Here is a 22,201-nt window from a genome sequence, read left to right on the forward strand (position 1 = left end):
ATGCTAGAAGCTTTAAATTTGAAGGTGCTGTTTTCAGTTTATGATGCAGAAAGCCAAGCTTTCGAGAGGCGGATGCACAAACGTTCGCAATGTGTTTCGACCACGATAGAGCGTTGTTAATCGTTATGCCTAGATATTTATATTCCAAGCCTTCCTTATTTGTGTACTATTGATGCAATATGGAAATGCCATAGGTTGCTTTTTGTTCGTGACACGAAGTAAAACAGTTTTGTCAGCATTTAGGGTCATAGACCACGTGGTGCACCATTCATTAAGTCTGGCTAAGGTAGTGCTTAACTGAACTTGATCGTCACGGCAAGTAATCTCTTTAAAGACAAGACAATCATCTGCGAAGAATCTGATGTTAACATGTGGATGAATTGTGCTAGTTATATCATTAACATAGATTAGGAAAAGGATCGGGCTGAGTACGCTTCCTTGAAGTACTCCGGACGGAACTGGTAATGCAGTAGAAGCATTGTCGTTAACGTCTACGAACTGGCTACGGTTTGAAAGGTAGGCTCTTATCCAATTTATCATAAATGTAGGAAGGCCGAGCTTAGTAAGTTTTCCAAGAAGTTTACCATGAGGGACGCGATCAAACGCGTTACTGAAATCAAGGAAGATAAGATCAGCTTGTCCGGAAGAATCAAGCGTTAGAGCGATTTCGTGAACAGTTGTTCAAAAGTTCCGTAGATGTCGACAGTTTCTTTCGAAAGCCATGCTGAAATGGAGAGAGCAAGTTGTTACTTTAAAAAAAATTGGTTATATAATGAGTGATGATGTGTTCTAGTGTTTTGCAGCACGTGGATGTCAACGAAATGGGACGATAGTTTTCAATGCTTAGGCGATCACCCTTCTTGTGGACTGCAATGACACGAGCCACACACCAGTCATCAGGTAAAGTCGCTGTGCTCATAGATAAAGAAAAGACAGCTGTTAAGATGTGTGCAACAGGCTCGGCGTAACGGCAAATATAAGAATTTGGTATGCCATCCGGTCCCCTAGAAGATTTTTCTTTAACATTGTACTTGTAACATTGTAACTTGTACATCCGCTGACGGTGATGAAATGGGAAGAACTTCAATCCATTTGGAGACTGCATAAATTGCAATTAAAAAATTGGAATTCTGGTAAGGTCCTGCATAGTCCACGTGGATCCTTCATCAAGCTCTGTTTGGGAACGGCCACGGCATCATAGGCACTGGTCTCAGTGGTCTCTGTTGTTGTTGGCAGGTGAAGCACTTTCAAGAGGGTAATTTACGAATGCATTCAGCGTTTTGTGCCAAAGATAGCTAAAAAACGCAACTTTCGTAACCCATGGATAAGTCGAGATACGCTGCAGTTGCAGTGAAAATGGAAACGCCTAAAGAAGAGAGCGAGAATGACAAACAGGTCTGATTTGAAACTAATGGTCGAACAGATATTGGAAGACATGTAGAATAATATTGCGCATAAGAAAAATTATTTCGATGCAACACTGCCATCCATTATCAAAATGTTACCCAAAAATTTTGGTGGTTGGTGAGCCCGAAGTCTTTCTAATGACGGTTGTATAGTTGGTGGTTGCGTGCAGGGGGCTGCAGGGGCTTCCACGGCATTCAATAAGAATTTCAAAGACGTATTCACAGAAGTTGACGGCTGTCCTCCGCCTTTTGAAGTGTCCGTACCTCCTACGCCTGATGTCGTAATAAGGGAACATGGCATCTTAAATCTGCTGCTGAACCTTCAGGTGAAAAAAATCTTCTGGACCAGACAATGTCCCAAATGCTTTCTTGAAACGTTATGCTGAATGGTGTGCAAAATACTTGTATGTTCCGTACACTAGAACTTTAAATGAAGCTGCATTACATGACGATTGGCGGGATGCCAGAATCAAGCCTTTGCATAAATCTGGTTACAAAACACTTTCAGAATTACCGTCCAATTTCGCTAACCTCAACAGCTTGTAAAATCTTAGAGCATATTATTCACAAATATATGAGTACTTTTATTGGGGAACATAAGCTACTTACCTGTATGCAGCATGGCTTTAGGTGAGGATTTTCAACTAATACCCAACTTGTCAAAATCATTCATGACTTCGCAGCAGCCGTAAATGAGGGTAAACAAATAGACGTAATTTTCATGGATTTCCGTAAGATATTCGATGAAGTCTCACATAAGAAATTGCTCTATGAACTAAGCTACATTCTGCAAAATAAGACTACTTGCCTGGATAAGGGGTTATTTGACGTACCGACGTCAGTTTGTAACACTAAATTCAGCCAGTTCAGATAAGGTTCCCATTGATTCTGGCGTCCCCCAAGGGTCAGTTCTTGGTCTGCTTCTGTTTTTACTTTATATAAATGACATTGTGGATCAGATTTCTGTGGGTGTTAGGCTATATGCTGATGACTGTGTCCTGTACGAAAAAATTCCCTCTATTGACGATCAGTTTAGACTGAATGATGCCTTTAAAAACATAGTAGCATGGTGCAATGAATGGCAAATGGAAATTAACTTTGATAAAACTGTCTTTATGAGGATATCGTTAAAAAACCCTTTATTGTACAACTACAATGCTGAAAGCATAATGCTTTCTGCGATAACCGAATATAAATACCTTGGCTTCTGGATTACTAACACTCTCTCGTGCAACAAACATGTTGACATTGTCACATCGAACTTCCTCCGACAAGCTATATTTCCTAAGATGCCCTCTCAAATTTGCTATACCTCCTGTGCATTTTCTTGCTTACAATGCCATCCTTCGACCAATGTTAGAATACGCGATTGTCATAAGGGATCCCTTTACTAAAAGAAACATTACTAAACTAGAAAAAGTTCAAAAAAGGGCAGTATGATTCATATATAATTCGTATGGCCGCACTTCAGTTACAGAGCTCCTCGAGATAAGTAGATTGCCATCAATGACACAATGGAGCCGAACATGCCATTTAAAATTTTTATTTCAGCTCATAAAAGGGCACTACAACATTGATACATCGTGCTTTATCATTTTTCGACCGGTTATGCTACACGTCATCGACACTCACAGACATTAACACTGTCGATTACTAAAAAGAATCGCTTCAAATTTTCCCTTTTTCCTAGAACCAATGTTGAGTGGAATAATCTTACTGATCTCATTGTAACCCAATGCTCACTTCCATTATTTGAGTCACACCTATGTTTATGTAGCGAGCAATCTACTGTTTGATTTACTGACTATTTTCTTGCCTGCCTTTTGTGTGTGGTTGAGTTACTGCTTGCCTTTGTACGTAGCAAGTGACCTATGTTATGTATTGCTGTATTTTGTGCTTAGATTTATTAATTTCACTCTGTATCCACCCTGCTAAAGTCCTGGAGTATCAATAAATAAATGGAATACGTACTGTGTCCCCTCACAATTGCCCCTTTCCTCGCTCATTAAGCTTCACCGCAATACTTCACATATGCTTCACCGCGTCATGTTTCTGTGCTGAGGCGAAGCTGAATTTAAGGAACAGGCATTATGCTACGCGCCGTGCTTTTTCAGCTTCGAAGCCCATCGCGAGGATTACAGAGGCGGAGTCGGTGCCATTATTGACAGCGGCGAATTCTTTCAATGAAAAACACCGTACGCAACGACAAGAACCTTAATAGCGAATGTTAATCAACTTGGCCCGTGTCTACTATGTGTACGGGTACATTTGTAATGTTTAATGTTATTGACGCATGTGCAGCAGGAGTTGACTGACGATGACTCTCCTTCCCTTTCTTCTTTTACTCTCTTTATGCTCGTTGCGAATTGTATATATTTCGGCAGGCTTCAATAAAGGTGTTGTTGGCAGTCAGCGCTCGTCCTGTATCCTCCCTTGACCGTGTTTTTTGGTGCCTTTTTAAATATGAATGATCCGTACAACTGGCTCGCACCCAAACCCTTCCGTGTCTTCAGTTGGCCCACCGCTTCACTTCGGACGATCGGAATCGTCAAAAATCAAAACACGATGCTCGCAACTCGACGCCAACTTTTCTACCGGGAACCCTCGTTTAAAAGACATGTTTCTTGCCGCAAGTTAAACTTGCAGCAGAAAACATGTCTTTAGCAAGCACCAAGTAGGCCAACAAGCAGTTGCAACCCTCGTTTGGTTTTTCGTACCAACCCATACACCAGGACTTGTTTCAAAACTTTTCTAAATACGATGGACCATACCGCGTTCTGCAGTGATTTTGTCCTGTCAACTACCTCATAGAGCCATTCACACCGCCATCTGACATGCGTCGTCATAACCGTGAAGTCGTCCACGTCCAGCGGCTCAAGCCCTATCATGATACTGTGGCCCCATCTTCAGACTAAGTCACTAGGATGGCTCCTTTTTCCGGTGAGGCCATTGTAATGAAGAATGCTTGGACGTAGACAGCAGGATTGCCAACAGCATCGTGTGCTGCAGATTCTCGAGCTTAGAGACTGTGCTCGGTGAAGCGCTCTACCCGTCATCGTTCCATCGTGTAATAAACCTCCATTATACAATATTAATTCTAAGAACCATAATAGCGGGCCATGCGCGGGGGTGCCGGAAAAGGATGTGATGATCGCTATGTTGGTGAGACCTCACAACTTGGGCAAATCCTCCAAGATCGGCAGTTGTAGTTAAATCTTAAAGGCATAAAGCAGCAATCAAGGCAAGGCCTCACAGATTACTGTCTAGCATGTAATCTCTGAGGCCATACTAGATGTCTCGTCGAGGTTGCCAGAGGAGATAATGGCGACAGTTTGCATGCGCTACAGCCACGGACGGAGTCCGGGTAATCAAATGTAGAGCTGGCGGCTGTCCAAAATATTGGTCATCTTTAACACTAAGTTTATGGGGTCATTGGCGGTCCTGCGAAGCTGTCCGAATTACCAAGCATGTCTGGATTATTTGCGTCCGAATTATTGGTCGGCGACTGTATATGCAAAAAATGTGTGGGACAGTTTCTTCAACTTTGCATTAATGGGGTGGCGATACACATCTGCTTTGGAAAGCTGACAAGTCTAACTAACGCTTGGACCATACAAAGTTGGAACATAAACTATTATAATGATTAAATGTCTTTAATTTGAAAATTACGCACTTTTGTGTGGATACAAGGCATTACACTTTTCATGCGACAGAGATTTTTCTGGGTTACTCACTAAAGAATGCTTGCGCAATAATACTGGGCCTTCTAATATTGCCTTCTAATCTTTCTTTACATTGCCAAGATTGTTACTGCACGCCAGAGTTAGATGAATGCGCGATATTGTACAGGCATAAGAATGAAGATACGCGTCTTATGGTAGAAGCATGGCATATCTATAGTGGTGGAAGCGCGTGCATGAGTCAGCCTTCCATTACTTTACATAAGAGATTAAGTGCCTTAACAGTTATCTCTCACGTAAACCTGCACATGTACCCGACTGACACATTCCAGATACCATTCCAGAGCTTGCACAGATGAGTTTTGTCTTTCGTTTTTTGCCTTAGTGCTCCCTTCAGTTGATAGTCGGCGTTTGTGTTGCCCACTTCTCTACTCTTGTGACCTGTCTGCATGTCTCACCTCTTTTTTGCATAATGAATCCTTACCAACTAGTTCAGCTTTCTGTCGTTCTAAGAAATAGGGTGACTTACATCTTGTGTGGTGTTTGAAAAACCCTTTGCTCGTCAAGGCACATTGTTGCCTGCCTGAGGGTCCTCAGGTTGCAGCATGCATAGCCTTCATTGCAAATATGCAGTAACCCCTGCTTGCCTTCAATGGAGATGTACAGATAGTATCTCTCATTAGAGTAAGCATTAGGGGCAGAGAATTTGTTTCACACAAGGAAAAGAAGCTGCAGAGTGTCAAGGTATCATCCGATCCACTCCAAATTTTGGCCTGAGCCATCACATCACTGTGTGTGGAGATTGGCACAGATGCTGTTACTTTAGTGTTGGGGGTATTTTCAACAAAGCTTTGCACGACGTTGCCTCGTGCCACCTGTGTTCGCTTTGCTGGTTGAACATGAATGGACTTAGGAGAAACTCATTATACAGTTTGGCTACTTTATAGTGCCACTCAAAGGTGGAAGAATACTTTGACTTGAGCTATGTGTGAAAGGAGTAATGAAAATGAACAAGTTTTTCTGCATAATTTTAGATACATTATAGAGACACAAAACAATATAGATTTATAATGGCTCAGGATGGAGATAATACGCGAAACAAACATGGGCGAGAGGCCAGAGACACCCACTAGCACGAACTTTCAAGTAAGTTTATTTCCATGACGCTGAATGCGCATGTGCAGTAATTTAATTATATTGATGAGTGACAAAAATAAAATTAGTTTAAAAGCTTGCAGTAATCTATACCTCTGCCCTTTTGCTCATGTGTTCTGCACATTGTCTTCATCCTAAGTATCGACAAACAATGCCAAATTTGTTTAACAGAATGTACAGGTGTAGCCATTGCTAGCGGGAATACGGGAGCTCGTGGCATTGCTCTCCAGAGCGCCACTACCGGCACCTCAAGAAACCTTGGCAGGCTGACCATAGCAGACAACTCGCCGGGTTTTTCGCCAATCGTTTTCATTGCGCCTGTGCAGCAAGAGTTCATGAGGTGCCGGTGGTGGGGCTCTCCGCTGAACGATGCCACTACTCTCTCGTGTTCCCACTAGCAGTGGCCGCGCCTGTACCTCTTCATGTTGATCTGCACAAAAAAAGTTGCCAAATATAAAGAACTGGGGGTCTCTTTACAGTGCAAATTGCTGACCCCCACAGGTTTGAGCTTAGTGGGGCTGTCAGTTCCAGTAAACTGGTAAACGCGTGCAATCCAAGGTCTGTACCTAAATAAACAAACACAGTAGCACTCTGCTGTTGTGCTTATTTATTATAAATAAACACAGTAGTGGAGTGCCAAGTCGAGTCACTGCCCTGGGTGGCTCTTGTTCCAAAGTGAATAGGTGTCAAGCAAGAGCAGGTGTTGTCCATCCCTTTTTTTTACGTGTTCTGTTATGACACGTTGATCAGGGTTTTCTCATCTTACAGCCGTCGCCCAAGAGGCGGCGTGTGATCTCGGACAGCAGCTCTGAGGACGAGTTCCAGCCGGGTAAAGATGAGGACGAAAGCGATTCGGAATCGGCCAGCAGTGGCGTGGATGAGAACACTATCTCGGACCTTGAACCCGAGTCACCCGAAAAGGTGAGCCACCATTTGTGTAATGTCCGAGAAAGTGCACTAAAAGCTTCCCCTTACACATTGCAAAATGTGCTTATGCAAGCCTTGCATTATGCAAGATTCCCGCAAAGGGAGAGACCAAATTGCAAGGCAACTGACAGAAGTGTTTCATATCAGAAAGGAAGAATCTGGTTGTGTTAGTGGTACATCTGTCAATTTCTATTCTTTAGAAATTTGCTTGTCCAGAGGTAGAAGCAAAATCCAAGTATGTCGCAATCATACTGTAGTGTGTATTATACATGCATGTCGCAATTATACTGTAGTGTGTATTATACATGCATCTGCAACCGTCATCAAAAAGTTTGCAATTCTCTACACATTGTTTGCGTTACATATTGTGGAATAATGTATAGCAAATGTCGACACCAACTTTCTCAAGAACTAATTTTGTTAAGCATAATGGTGCATAATTTGAATGCGGCATAATTTGAACAACACAATCGACCTTGAAAGACAACCGACTACGATCGCGAGGCCATATTCCCGTTCGCTTTTGCCTACTGCGACATAACCGCCACACACCTTGCGCTTGAGAAACTGTTAGTGCGTTCACGGAGTCCTGATGACGATAGCGTCGACTGGTGCGGTTGCAGTGCTTTCGGCGCGAGTGAGCAAATCCAACTTCCGCTTTGTCGCTGGCATTGACGCAAGAACTTGGTTTTATTTAGCATTCATCTCCCTCTGCACCAAATCCGCATGCTGCAACATTGCAATGTCACCCCGAACGCGGCCGCTGTCTGGAACACACTCGCTCGTAGGCAGGCTGGCTAGGCCTACTTCGGCATCACTTGTGGTTGGCAGCGGACGATGCGGACAATTATAGATGTTCTCCGAAGAAATGGAACGCATATGAAAGTTATAAGCTGATCGCGTCGTCTTTTTGCCGTAGTTGTGCCTCCTGGCGAACTTTTCCGGTGGATCGGTCTTCGATGCGTATTCGTCACAAACCTACTAGACGCGCCGTCGCGTCGCCTGCAGAATGGAGCAGACAACAGGAATCTCATGCAGCCAACCACAGCACGCGTTTCTGATCACGTGTGCTAGTCGACGAATGGGATCGCGGTTCCGGACTTTTTTTTTTCATCGCGGATTTTAATGTCACCGCCGAGAGTACGGAGTCACCGTTGGCGGGAAATTGAAGAAGAAAGGCTCGTCTTTCCAACGAGACTAAGATGGCTGCGATCGCGCGCGTAGGAGAAGAGCTACGCGCCGCGATAAAAAGGGTTGTTTTTGCGCGGAATTCAGCTCACAGTGATGTTATAAATTTATATTGCGGGCAAAATACTCTTCCGCGATATGTGAAATTTGGTGAATTAAAGAAACAGTAGTTGTAGGTATGAAAATATTTTCAAAAAATCGATTTTTCTCGCGATTTTTTCGCCTCAAGACCTCTATCCCCCCTTAATGCGTACATCTGATTCTTGCCTATTCCTAGTTTCTTCTTCACTGTTTTGAGGCTTCCTCCATTCCTGAGAGCATGCTCAATTCTATCCATATTATTTTTTCTTGTGTCAGCTATCTTACACTTGTTGATTAACTTGGAAAGTTCTGCCAGTTCTATTCTAGCTGTAGGGTTAGAGGCTTTCATATATTGGCGTTTCTTGATCAGATCTTTCGTCTCCTGCGATAGCTTACCGGTATCCTGTCTAGCGAAGTTACTACTGACTTCTATTGCACACTCCTTAATGATGCCAATAAGGTTGTTGTTCATTGCTTCAACACGAAAGTCCTAATTCTTAGTTTAAGCCCAATGCCTGTTCTGTAGCTTGATCTGGAATTCCTCTATTTTCCCTCTTACCGCTAACTCATTGATCGGCTTCTTATGTACCAGTTTCTTCCGTTCCCTCCTCAGGTCTAGGCTGATTCGAGTTCTTACCATCCTAAGGTCACTGCAGCGCACCTTGCTGAGCACGTCCACTTCTTGTATGATGCCAGGGTTAGCGCAGAGTGTGAAGTCTATTTCATGTTGAGTCTCGCCATTCGGGTTCCTCCACGTCCACTTTCGGTTATCCCGCTTGCGGAAGAAACTATTCATTATCCGCAAATTATTCAATTCGTCAAACTCTACTAATAACTCTCCCCTGCTAGTTCTAGAAGCTATGCCATATTCCCCCACTGACTTGTCTCCACCCTGCTTCTTGCCTACCCTGGCATTGAAGTTGTCCATCAGTATAGTGTATTTTGTCTTGACTTTATGCTTGGCCGATTCCACGTCTTCATGGAAGCTTTCGACTTGCTGGCCATCATGACTGGATGTAGGTGCGTAGACCTGTACCACCTTCAATTTGTACCTCTTATTAAGTTTCACAAGACGGGCCACCATCTCGTTAATGCTATAGAATTCCTGTATGTTACCAGCTATATCCTTATTAATCAGAAATCCGTCACCTAGTGCTCGTCTCTCCGCTAAGCCCCGATGGCACAGGACGTGCCCGCTTTTTATCACTAAATATGTTTCATTTGTCCTCCTAGCCTCACTGAGCCCTATTATATCCCATTTAATGCCCGCTAATTCCTGCAATAGCACTGCTAGACTCGCCTCACTAGATAACGTTCCATCGTTAAACGTTGCCAGGTTCAGATTCAATCAATGAGTCAAAGTTTATTTCACCATAAAATTCTGGATGGCCTTCAGGGCTCAAAGCTGCTCTAGCAGCTTGACTGAGCCCCTGAAGACCCTTACATTGGCAGCATAAAACGTTCACAGCACATATATGCATATCGGATTAGAATTATAACATAGGTGAGTAATACTGTAACAAAGTTTACGTAAGGATCACTTGAAGTTAACATACAGAGTTACAGTAGGATTTGCATCGATTGTTTAAAACAGCATAAACAACATCGTATAAAGACTTTTGTCTGCAAAAAATAAAATAGAAGTGAATAAAAATAAATGGCCTGTCTGGATCCAGAGATTCTTAGCACCCTCTGCTGCGTCGCAGGTGTGACCGCTGCCGTGGTGAGTTGCTTCGCAGCAAAAGGATGGAAAGTTGGGCGAGTTGGTACAATGACATGATCTTGGATTGTAGCGCGAAGTGAACACAGACACAGAAAGGGGCAGACAGGACGAGCGCTAACTCTCAACTAAATTTTTATTAAAACGAAGAACATATATATAGGGGATTGCAAAAACCACAGCATAAGAACATGACAAGTTAAAGAACATCAGTTAAATATATCAGGAGGTATGGAAGTCGAAGAAGGAAACAAAAAAAAAAAGATTACTTCAGATTAGTGCACGTATTGTGAAGGTACTGAAATTCGCAATCTAACAGAGACAACAATGCATGGCTAACGCAAGTGTCTCCTAATCTTTTGATGTGGAATGCCTCGATAATTTCCCGTGTGGTTTGGCATTTGTGTCTGGAAATAATTTTTGTGTCTTCAAAGAGAGGTTTACAACCACAAGTGAAACAATGTGACACTAAATGTGATGCATTACGGTTGTTTAGTGAATGTTTGTGTTCCTTTAGTCTAATGTTAATGCACCTGCTGCTCTGTCCAATGTAAGCTTTCCCGCACTAGAGTGGAATCTGATAAACTATACCAGTGTTACAAGACACTAAAGGGGACGCATGTTGAACGCCGCTGTCATTTTTTCTTTTGCCACCCTGTTCAAGTTTCCTATGTATCATAGGGCACATGTTAGACAACTTACGAGGGGCCGAGACAATTGTATTGACCTCATACCTATTGGCCACGTTCCGTAAACCATGGGATAATCTATGTACATAGGGTCCTACAGCAAACAGTTTCTTTTTTCTGTTTTTCTTGTTTCTTACTGGGGCTTTTTACCCATTTTAAAAGTTTTTCGCAGGTTAGTGATAATAAATGCACAGGATAACTAGCCTTTCCAAGCCTTTCTATCTGTTGTGAAAAACTTTGTTGCATATTGTCACGTGGTAGTGACGGTGAAGAAAGCAGCAATATGGTGGAATACTAGCTTTTATTGGGCGAACCTGTGCCCACAAAAACAGGCTACACTTATAGCACAACGATAGCGGCGAACACGGTCGGCGATCGTCGGAAATCTGATCAGCAGGTCAAGCGCGTCGGCTTTTATAGAGCAGTCATCGAATGTTCCAGACTAATCGTTGGGACCCGCGTGCCTTCCACAGAGTTCTACACCATTCGCGTCAGGCGATGAAATCAGATAACAAGGTTCGGCGACAACAGACCGCGGATAGAAGCATCGATAACTTTCCAGAAACTTCGGATACATGCAGGCGCGTCCCCCGCTGTGTGATAGCATTTGTCAGGCGGCGAAGCGTGGTCGCCCGACAAAGATAAGTACACGTGTCAATACCCCCCTCTTAAAAAAAAAAGCATCGTCCCGATGCTGCAAACAAACGAAAGTAATAAACAAAAGCACACGTAGCAAAGAAAACAACAAAAATAACGAAGTTCGTCAGCGTCCGTAAAAGGGTTTAAGGCGCACCACGTGGACCACTTCAGATCGTGCGCGGCACCGCTGTGAATGCGAAATGCCGTCTGGCATGACCTCATAGTCCAGAGCGCCAATATGTCGGATGACCTTGTAGGGTCCGAAATAGCGTCGCAGTAGCTTCTCACTGAGTCCTCGTCGGCGTATCGGGGTCCATACCCAAACACGGTCGCCGGGCTGGTACTCGACGAAGCGTCGTCGGAGGTTGTAGTATCGGCTGTCGGTCCTCTGTTGGTTCTTGATCCGCCGGCGGGCGAGCTGTCGGGCTTCTTCGGCGCGCTGGAGATAACTAGCGACATCAACACTCTCTTCGTCAATGACGTGGGGCAGCATGGCGTCGAGCGTCGTCGTCGGGTTCCTGCCGTAAACCAGCTTAAACGGCGTGATCTGTGTTGTTTCTTGCACCGCCGTGTTGTAAGCTAAGGTTACATACGGCAGGACCGCGTCCCACGTCTTGTGCTCAACGTCGACGTACATCGCTAGCATGTCGGCGAGGGTCTTATTCAGGCGCTCCGTGAGACCATTCGTTTGCGGATGGTAGGCAGTTGTCCTCCTGTGGCTTGTCTGGCTATATTGCAGAATGGCTTGGGTGAGCTCTGCTGTAAAAGCCGTTCCTCTGTCGGTGATGAGGACTTCTGGGGCGCCATGTCGCAGCAGGATGTTCTCGACGAAAAATTTCGCCACCTTGGCTGCGCTGCCTTTCGGTAGAGCTTTTGTTTCAGCGAAGCGGGTGAGATAGTCCGTCGCCACGACGATCCACTTGTTCCCGGATGTTGACGTCGGAAACGGCCCCAACAAATCCATCCCAATCTGCTCGAATGGTCGACGAGGAGGTTCGATCGGTTGTAGTAACCCCGCTGGCCTTGTCGGTGGTGTCTTGCGTCGTTGACAGTCTCGGCATGTCTTGACGTAACGGGCGACGTCGGCGGTCAGACGCGGCCAGTAATACCTTTCCTGTATTCTCGACAGCGTCCGGGAGAATCCGAGGTGCCCAGCAGTTGGATCGTCGTGTAAGGCGTGCAGTACTTCTGGACGCAGCGCCGACGGAACAACAAGAAGGTAGTTGGCGCGGACTGGTGAAAAGTTTTTCTTCACGAGTAGGTTGTTTTGAAGCGTGAACGAAGATAATCCACGCTTAAATGCCCTAGGGACAACGTCGGTGTGCCCTTCCAAATACTCGACAAGGGCTTTTAGCTCCGGGTCCCCTCGTTGTTGATCAGCGAAGTCTTCCGCGCTTATTATTCCAAGGAAGGCGTCGTCATCCTCGTTATCTTGCGGCGGCGGGTCAGTGGGGGCGCGTGATAGGCAATCGGCATCTGAGTGTTTTCGTCCGGACTTGTATGTTACAGTAATGTCGTATTCTTGTAGTCTGAGGCTCCACCGTGCCAGCCGTCCTGAAGGGTCCTTTAAGTTAGCTAGCCAACACAACGCGTGATGGTCGCTGACCACTCTGAATGGCCTGCCATATAGGTAGGGGCGAAATTTCGCTGTAGCCCAAACGATGGCGAGGCATTCCTTTTCCGTTGTGGAATAATTGCCTTCTGCTTTTGACAACGACCGGCTAGCGTAAGCTATCACGTGTTCATGTCCATCTTTTCTCTGGACTATGACGGCACCGAGGCCTAGGCTACTGGCGTCAGTGTGGATTTCGGTATCGGCGTGCTCGTCGAAGTGCGCAAGTACGGGCGGCGACTGCATGCGTCGTTTGAGTTCTTCAAATGCGTCGGCCTGCGGCGTTTCCCACTTGAACTCGATGTCACATTTAGGTAGCTGTGTCAGCGGCTCAGCGATGCGTGAAAAGTCCTTGACAAATCGCCTGTAGTAGGCACACATGCCAAGAAATCTACGCACTGCCTTCTTGTCGGTGGGCTGCGGGAACTTTGCGATGGCAGCTGTCTTCTGCGGGTCGGGGCGGACTCCAGACTTGCTGATGACGTGGCCTAGGAACAGAAGCTCATCGTAGGCGAAGCGGCACTTTTCTGGCTTCAGAGTGAGCCCTGATGACTTGATGGCCTCGAGTACTGTTGTAAGCCGCCTAAGGTGATCGTTGAAATTTTCGGCGAAGACAACGACGTCATCCAAGTAAACGAGACAGGTCTGCCACTTCAATCCTGCTAAAACAGTGTCCATCACGCGCTGGAACGTTGCAGGCGCCGAGCACAGTCCAAATGGCATAACCTTGAACTCATAGAGGCCGTCTGGGGTGATGAAGGCGGTCTTTTCGCGATCTCTTTCGTCGACTTCTATTTGCCAATAGCCAGACTTGAGGTCCATCGACGAGAAGTATTTAGCGTTGCAGAGCCGATCTAATGCGTCGTCTATCCGTGGGAGGGGTTATACATCCTTCTTCGTGATCTTGTTCAGTCGACGATAATCGACACAGAAACGTAGTGTTCCGTCCTTTTTCTTTACCAGATCAACAGGGGATGCCCACGGGCTTTTCGACGGCTGGATGATATCGTCGCGCAGCATTTCATCGACTTGTTCTCTTATAGCTTCACGTTCCCGCGTCGAAACTCGGTAAGGGCTCTGGCGTAGTGGTCGAGGGCATTCTTCGGTTATTATGCGATGCTTTGCGACTGGTGTTTGTCGAATCCTCGATGACGTCGAAAAGCAGCCTTTGTATCGTCGAAGCAGACTTCTGAGCTGTTGCTGCTTAATCACGGGGAGACTTGGACTTACGTCGAAGTCTGGCTCGGGAGCTACAGTCGTCGGGGTAGATGCGACAGAATCCGAGAGGACAAAGGCATCGCTGGTTTCCACAATTTCCTCGATGTATGCGATGGTCGTGCCCTTGTTGATGTGCTTGAACTCCTTGCTGAAGTTTGTCAGCAACACTTTCGTGTTTCCTCTGTGCAGTCGAGCGATCCCTCTTGCGACGCAAATTTCACGGTCGAGCAGAAGACGTTGGTCGCCTTCGATGACGCCTTCTACGTCAGCGGGTGTTTCGGTGCCGACAAAAATAACAATGCTGGAGTGAGGCGGGATGCTCACTTGATCTTCGAGCACACTCAAGGCGTGGTGACTACGAGGGCTCTCCGGCGGTATCGCTTTATCTTCCGACAGCGTTATTGACTGTGACTTCAGGTCGATGATTGCGCCATGTTGGTTCAGGAAGTCCATACCGAGAATGACGTCTCGTGAACACTGTTGGAGGATAACGAAAGTGGCAGGTTAAGTTCGGTCATGAATGGTTATTCTTGCCGTGCAGATTCCAGTCGGCGTGATGAGGTGTCCTCCTGCGGTGCGAATTTGAGGGCCTTCCCATGCAGTCTTAACCTTCTTCAACTGGGCGGCGATGTGTCCACTCATGACGGAGTAATCAGCCCCTGTGTCCACTAAGGCGGTAACCGCGTGTCCGTCGAGAAGCACGTCGAGGTCGGTGGTTCTTTGTCTGGCGTTGCAGTTGGGTCTTGGCGTCGGATCACGGCTGCGTCGTGTTGAACTGAAGCTTGAACGTCGCGTCGTCAAGTCGTCTTTCGTCGGTGTAGTTTTGGCTTCCTGACTTCGTCGGGACGGCGGCGTGTCGTCATTAGGTCGTCGAGATGGTTGCTTCGTCGTCTTCGTCGGCGGCAGAGGATCTTCGTCAGTTCGACGAACAGCAACCGCACCTCCATCGGTTGCTGCTTTTAGTTTTCCGGATATGGGCTGACGGACTGGCCGCGGGCTGGGCCAGTGTATGGTCGGCGCTGCGGCGACAGGTAGCGGCCTGGTGACGGCGAACGGGAAGCTCGTCGAGGGCTCCACTGAGTGGCGGCGAGGTAGTCGGCGATATCGCGAGGTCGTTCGCCAATCTGTGGCCACGGCGCGTTAACGGCGAAACCTCGCAGTCCCATCTCCCGGTATGGGCATCGGCGGTACACATGGCCGGCTTCCCCGCAGTGGTAGCAGAGCGGGCGGTGGTCAGGAGCGCGCCAAACGTCTGTCTTCCTCGGGTAGGTGCGCTGGGCGACGGGTGGTCGTGCTGGCGGCGGCGGCGGCGGACGACGAAACTGCGGGGTGACAGGGCCCTGGCGCGGTCGCAGAGGAGGGCCTTGACGGCGTGCGACGGCGGCGTAGGTCATCGCTTGCGGCTCGGGCTGTGGCGATTCAGGGGCTACTCCAAGTTGTTGTTGGAGTTCCTCACGCACGGCATCGGCAATTGAAGCCACTTGAGGCTGTGATGATGGGAACAGCTTTTGTAGCTCCTCCCGCACGACAGCTCGGATAGTCTCGCGTAGGTCGTCGGTGGCCAGTGACTGAAGTGCGGCGTAGTTTGTCGCGTTCGTGCGGGGGTCGAATTGCCGGTTTCGCATCTCGAGTGTCTTCTCGATGCTGGTGGCCTCGCGAAGAAACTCATCGACGGTCTTCGGTGGGCTTCGTACCATCCCGGCAAAAAGTTCCTCCTTCACACCACGCATGAGTAGGCGGACTTTCTTTTCCTCGGACATTTCCGGGTCGGCGTGGCGGAATAGGCGGCTCATTTCTTCTGTAAAAATTGCGGTGGTCTCATTTGGTAGTTGCACCCGGGTTTCTAATAGCGCTTGGGCTCGTTCTCGGCGTACGACGCTTGCGAATGTCTGCAGGAAGCCGCTTCGGAACAGCTCCCAGGTCGTCAAGGTGGCTTCTCGGTTCTCGAACCACGTCCTGGCAGCGTCTTCCAATGCGAAGAAGACATGTCGCAGTTTGTCGTCGCTGTTCCAGTTGTTAAAAGCAGCGACCCTCTCGTATGTCTCAAGCCAGCTTTCTGCGTCCTCGAACGTTGAACCGCGGAACGTCGGAGGCTCCCTGGGCTGCTGCAGCACGATGGGAGATGCCGGGGCTGCCATTGGGGTGGACTTGGTGGTGATCTTCCTGGTTTCAGGCAAACGTCCGTGCTCCGGGGGCAGTTGTTGAAGACGGCGGCTTGCTCGATGATCCGGGACTACGTTGGTGCTGTCTTTGCGGTCCGGGCTTGGATCACGGTTTGTCGGGGGCGTCCGGTACATGAACGCACAAGCACCTCCACCAGATGTCATGTGGTAGTGACGGTGAAGAAAGCAGCAATATGGTGGAATACTGGCTTTTATTGGGCGAACCTGTGCCCACAAAAACAGGCTACACTTTTAGCACAACGATAGCGGCGAACACGGTCGGCGATCGTCGGAAATCTGATCATCAGGTCAAGCGCGTCGGCTTTTATAGAGCAGTCATCGAATGTTCCAGACTAATCGTTCGGACCCGCGTGCCTTCCACAAAGTTCTACACCATTCGCGTCACGCGATGAAACCAGATAATACAAGGTTCGGTGACAACACAGCCGGGTAGAAGCATCGATAACTTTCCAGAAACTTCGGATACATGCAGGCGCATCCCGCGCTGTGTGATAGCATTTGTCAGGCGGCGAAGCGTGGTCGCCCGACAAAGATAAGTACACGTGTCAATATTGTGCGGACATGACTTAGTAATGGCAGACCTAAGAGTTGAATAAGCTATCCCCTGTTTAACAAGCTTAGAATGACAAGAAGAAAATTCAAGCAGTGGCTTCTTAGCACTAGGCAAATAATGCCAACAGACATGCTCATCCTGGAACAACCCTAATGCATCACATTTAGTGTCACATTGTTTCACTTGTGGTTGTAAACCTTTCTTTAAAGACAAAAATTCTTTCCAGACACAAATCCCAAACCACACGGGAAATTACAGAGGCATTCCACATCAAAAGATTAGGAGACATTTGTGTTAGCCATGCATCGTTGTCTCTGTTAGATTGCTTCGCAGCCGCCGGGGACTGAGGGGCGTGGTTTGATTGTTGTATTCATATAGGAGGTTGTGGCCAAGTACTGCATCAGGGTGGCCAATCCTGCTCTGATGAGGAAGTGCGTTACCGGCCGCACGCACTCCAGGCCTCTTTACACAATTTTATCAACACGCAAATTTTTTTTCATCCAGTGGAAAATTGCGCGGCACCGGGATTCGAACCACGGTCCTCTTGCACGCGCGGAAGATGCTTTACCTCTATGCCATCAACAGCCATTCAACAACATTTATCAAATCTGTATTTAGTTTAAACAACATGGGGTCGACATCTTTGTCGGCGGTTATTACAGTTGTATCATCTGCATAAAGTATGCAGGAAGAATGCACAAAACTTACCGGAAGATCGTTGATGTAAATCAGAAATAAAAGGGGACCCGGTATTTACTCCTGTCGAATGCCTAAGTTGATGATTCGAGGATTAGAATAAGTACCATACATATGTACTTTTTGTTCACGATCATGTAAATAAATACGAATTAGCTTTAAAGGGGGCCCAGATACACCGATTGACTCCAGTTTCTGCAATAAAATGTGCATAGTCGAATGAAATGCTTTCAGGGTGTCTACCAACCGGGAAAACTGGGAATTCTCAGGGATTTTGAGTAGTCTGGAAAAACTCAGGGAATTTGGGCTTCTATCAGGGAAGGCTTCTATCAGGGAAAATTAACTGTAATTTTATTGAAAGGGAACGAAAGTCACGGTAATGCTAGCTCGAGTAACAGAGGAATCGTAACGAATGGTCTTTTACGCCGAGTCGTTGGGACCTAAAGCCCCTACATCCACGCGTCACCGCCGTCCAGGTTAAGTACCGCCAACCTGCCCTCCTCCTCCACGCTCCTCTCCCACTCACCCCCTCAGCTTCCAGCGTCATGCGGCACTTACGTAGCTTCAGCTTCCTGTTCCGAGTGGAAGTGACCCTATGTTTTTTTAGCGTTGTTTACTTTCGCATCTACGGAGAGGCTTTAATTGCACCAGCTGCGGTTGAAACTGTTAATGCGATTCCATCCAAGAACCACCGCCTACTGTAATCGGCGATCTGGTCGTGTTCGCTGCTTCGCGTCAACCTGCGACAAGTTGTGCCATGAGAGACAACGTACAGTGGAATGTAGTGCCTGGGTGCTTGGATACCGCTCCCGTTTTTCGTGCATTTGGAAAACAGCGACCGCAAACTACTACTTCAGCGGAATACAACAGCTTGTCCCCTTTGAATTCTTCTTGTTTTGAAGCATACATCCCCTCCAGCCAGCACGTATGGAGGGACTTTAGTGAAGGAGTTCGCGACGCCAATTTGTACGGCAGACGCATAGAGTTTATGCTGTTGATTCTGAGGTTGAACTTGTCTCGTACGGCAGATCGAAGGTAACGAACGTCCCAAGTGCGTGCACTGCGTGAAGAACTGCAATGACGTGAAGCTATGAAATATAACAAGTTCAAATTTGCGTGAAGGGCATTCAGTGACATGGTGAAAACAAGTGTGCTTTTCTTGTGCGATATGAGTGGAGGTGTGCAGTGAATTGATGCGTGCGCGCGTGTTGTAACACGTGCAAAGGTGTACGGCGAATTGTGTTAGTGTTGTGACGCGAGCAGATGTGTACGGCGAATTGTGTTCGTGTGTTGTGCCCCAGCCCATGGCTCTCCGCACTTTGTCAGAGAAAGGGGACGACAGGCAAAGCGTGCGGGCGCAGCGTACGCAAACAAGCACGTAGATGCACACGAACGACGCTTGGTGGAATGGCTAGAGCGAGCTACTCAAATTAGCACCGGTTGCTAAGCACGGGCGTCTCACCATCGTCTGCAATCACAGTATAAATTCTCGCAGCGCAACTCCAGGAAGCGTAAACGCCGGAACCGGAAATCTTAAAACCGGACATGCCGGAACCGGAAATGCCGGAAGCGGAAATGCTGGAACCGGATTTGGTGTGGGGGGAAAAGGCGGTTGTTGCTACTTAAGAAACCGGCGGTGGCGCGTGGATGGAGGGACTTTAGAGTTGCCAGAGTACAGCCAACGACCGACTTTCTGGACGCCAGATGATTCGGACGGCTTCGTGGCCCCACTATGTACCCCATAACATCAATGTATAAGAATGTCAGAAATTTCGGATGCAAGAACCCTTCGCAATCAGATTTTCCTGACTTTATGCCCTGACCGCAGGTCCGAAACGGCATTAATAAAAGCCACAACCGCCGCCATTTTGATAACCTCGCCACCTCGAACCAGGTGCAATAGATCCTCGTCCAAGCAAATAAAAGCTCTTTAAAACAGTGACACACACCACTGAGGTGGTGTGCGTGCGCTTGCAGTATGTCAGGACAGTTGAGGTTGACTTACCAGCTGTTGCGAGAGAATCTCACTTGTGATAAAGTTCGGGCGTCATACCAATTTGCTTGCTATCAGTTGATAGAAATAGCTCATATTCGAAAATATTCTGTATGCATCTCTTTTTTATTCATATTTGAGAATGTTTGACTCAATTTGCAATGGGTTTTAATATTTCGTTAAAAATATTTTATTCGCTCTGCATTTTACTAACCCCTCCCTTCTGTTTTCCTTTTGAATAAAACACTACCCCTTACTATTCAAACTGGATTACGTTGTATTTTATTTTCTAACATGCTTACTAGAGTGACACCATTGGGCGACATGATGTAGGGAGCCCATCTTGACATAAAACAAAGTCCTAAGTCACTCAGGGAATATTGCAGAGGCCCTCAGGGAAAACCTGGAAAGCTCAGGAATTTCGAAATGTCCACTTGATAGACACCCTGGCTTTTGAAAGGTCAATAAATACACCTCCGGCATTACCGGTGTCAATGGCAGATTTAATTTTATCTATTAGCTATATTAGACCCAATTTAGTTGAGTATTCTGGTCTGTAACCATACTGCTTATTGGAAAGAATACCAAACTTGTCCAGATAATTCTTAAATGTTCTGTAAAGTTTCTCTATGACTTTACTGAAAAATGAAAGAATTGCTATGGGGCGGTAATTAGAGATAAATTGCTTGTCTCCTTTCTTAAAGACAGGCATAATTTTTGCTTTTTTTCAGCACTGTTGGGAAGAACCCAGTTAGAAATACAAGATTGACGATGTGACAGAAAACGTCACAGATTAAATGCGCTGTCGTCTCTATGTTGGCAGTAGCAAAATTATCAAGACCAGCACCTGTATTCTTAATACTAATGATAATGGTCTAAACTTCTTCAGGTGAAGCTGGATAAAAAAAAAAATATGATAATCGTGCGCTTGTATAGTTCAGGAGTGCTGGCAACTGGTGTGGATCACTCTCGAATAAGTTATTGAAAGCATTCGCAATATCTGTTGCGTTTTCAATCACATGGTTTCCAGAGTGAATCAACGTTATCTCTGAACGCGTAGTAGTTCTGCCAAGAAAAGAATTTAGTTTTCCGCTGTTGGTTGCCGTCACTCCCAGCCCATTTTATTTTCTCTTCGAAGTACTTCATTTTAGCGGCTTTAAGTAATTTCCCTAAAGTGTTTGAGTAAGCTTTATAGCGCCTCTGTAGATTAACATTAAATCGCTATTTTTTGTATTTTTGTATGTTATTTTTCTTTTGTAGACATTTTAAAAGATTAGGTGTCAGCCATAGATTAATTGGGGCAGCATATTTTTTTCTGCACGATACCAATCTTGAGGCAGCTGAAAGTGCATTTGTTGTAATTGCTGAAAATTGTTGATGGGAATTTCTGCATTATTGCATTTCAGAATTGAAGGCCAATCACATGGCTCAATAATATTGTTACGGGGGTGTTGGGAGTATGTAAAGACTGTATTTACAATATATATACAGGATGGGTATATATCCTGGTAGGTGAAGAATTGCGAGCGAAGTGTGGCTTCAGCCGCGAAACGTGCACGACATCAACAGGCGGCGAACTTGTGGATGGATGAAACTGTAGCGGCGCGATCTTGTAATATACGTTGGTTACTCGACGTAGGACTTCACAACGCCCTGTGTAGCGAGAGAGGAGCTTCTGGGAGAGGCCGGCCCGATCACATGGTGACCAAATCAGCACCCAAGCACCTGGTGCGAACTTAACATCGCGATGGCAGTGGTCGTAACGCTCTTTTTGATCGGGCAACTTGACGTGCCATGTGAGCACGATCGATGATTTCACGAGTGTACTCAGCGGCAACGTGGGGCACAGAAAGTACGATGGTGTCAAAGGGGCAAAGTGGGGTTGCAACCATATAAAAGATAAATAATATGAATAATAATAATAGGAATACTAGATAAATAATATGGGTAAATATCCTGCAGTGTCATGTTGGGACGAGTTATACGCGAATGTCACATAGGCCAGCGTGGTGTCCCAGTCGCAGTGATCGGTGGAAACGAACATTGACAGCATCTCTGTAAGTGTTCGGTTGAGACGTTCCGTCAGACCGTTCGTTTGTGGGTGGTAGGCGGTGGAGTAAATACGGTATTAAAAGGGCGTTCGTTAGCTTTGGGATTGGCACAGCACAGATAGAATCTAATCCAAAGTTTTCAAGTTCCTGACGAACTGTGGCGTGTACGAGGAGAACCGAAAAAGTTGTAGCATCAGGGCTACCCGAACAGAAAGCTGCGGGTGCGATCGCATCCAGTTCACGTCGAACGATTCGCACCACATCCTCTGATGGCGACGCATGCTGCTGTGCGGGTTGATCTTCACATGTCAACGTCGCGGCAGTATTGGGAAGTCTGGCGAGTGGTTGCAAGACGCGTCGGCTTTTTGTCTGCTCAAATTGTCGGCACTCTTTAATGATGGCATCAACTG

The 22,201-nt window shown here is 46.6% G+C and overlaps 1 protein-coding gene across 1 annotated transcript in view; it reads left to right on the top strand.

Moving 5' to 3' along the window:
• The window catches only part of LOC126538462 (DNA mismatch repair protein Msh6-like), a 463,753-nt gene that overhangs the window by 72,889 nt on the left and 368,663 nt on the right, over positions 1-22,201 (top strand). The window contains exon 5 of the mRNA XM_050185304.3: positions 7,010-7,162. Within this exon, the coding sequence (XP_050041261.2) occupies positions 7,010-7,162 (153 nt within the window). The remainder of the gene's footprint in view (positions 1-7,009; positions 7,163-22,201) is intronic.

This window comes from Dermacentor andersoni, chromosome 4 (assembly GCF_023375885.2).
Source record: "Dermacentor andersoni chromosome 4, qqDerAnde1_hic_scaffold, whole genome shotgun sequence".
Taxonomy (NCBI): Eukaryota; Metazoa; Arthropoda; class Arachnida; order Ixodida; family Ixodidae; genus Dermacentor; species Dermacentor andersoni.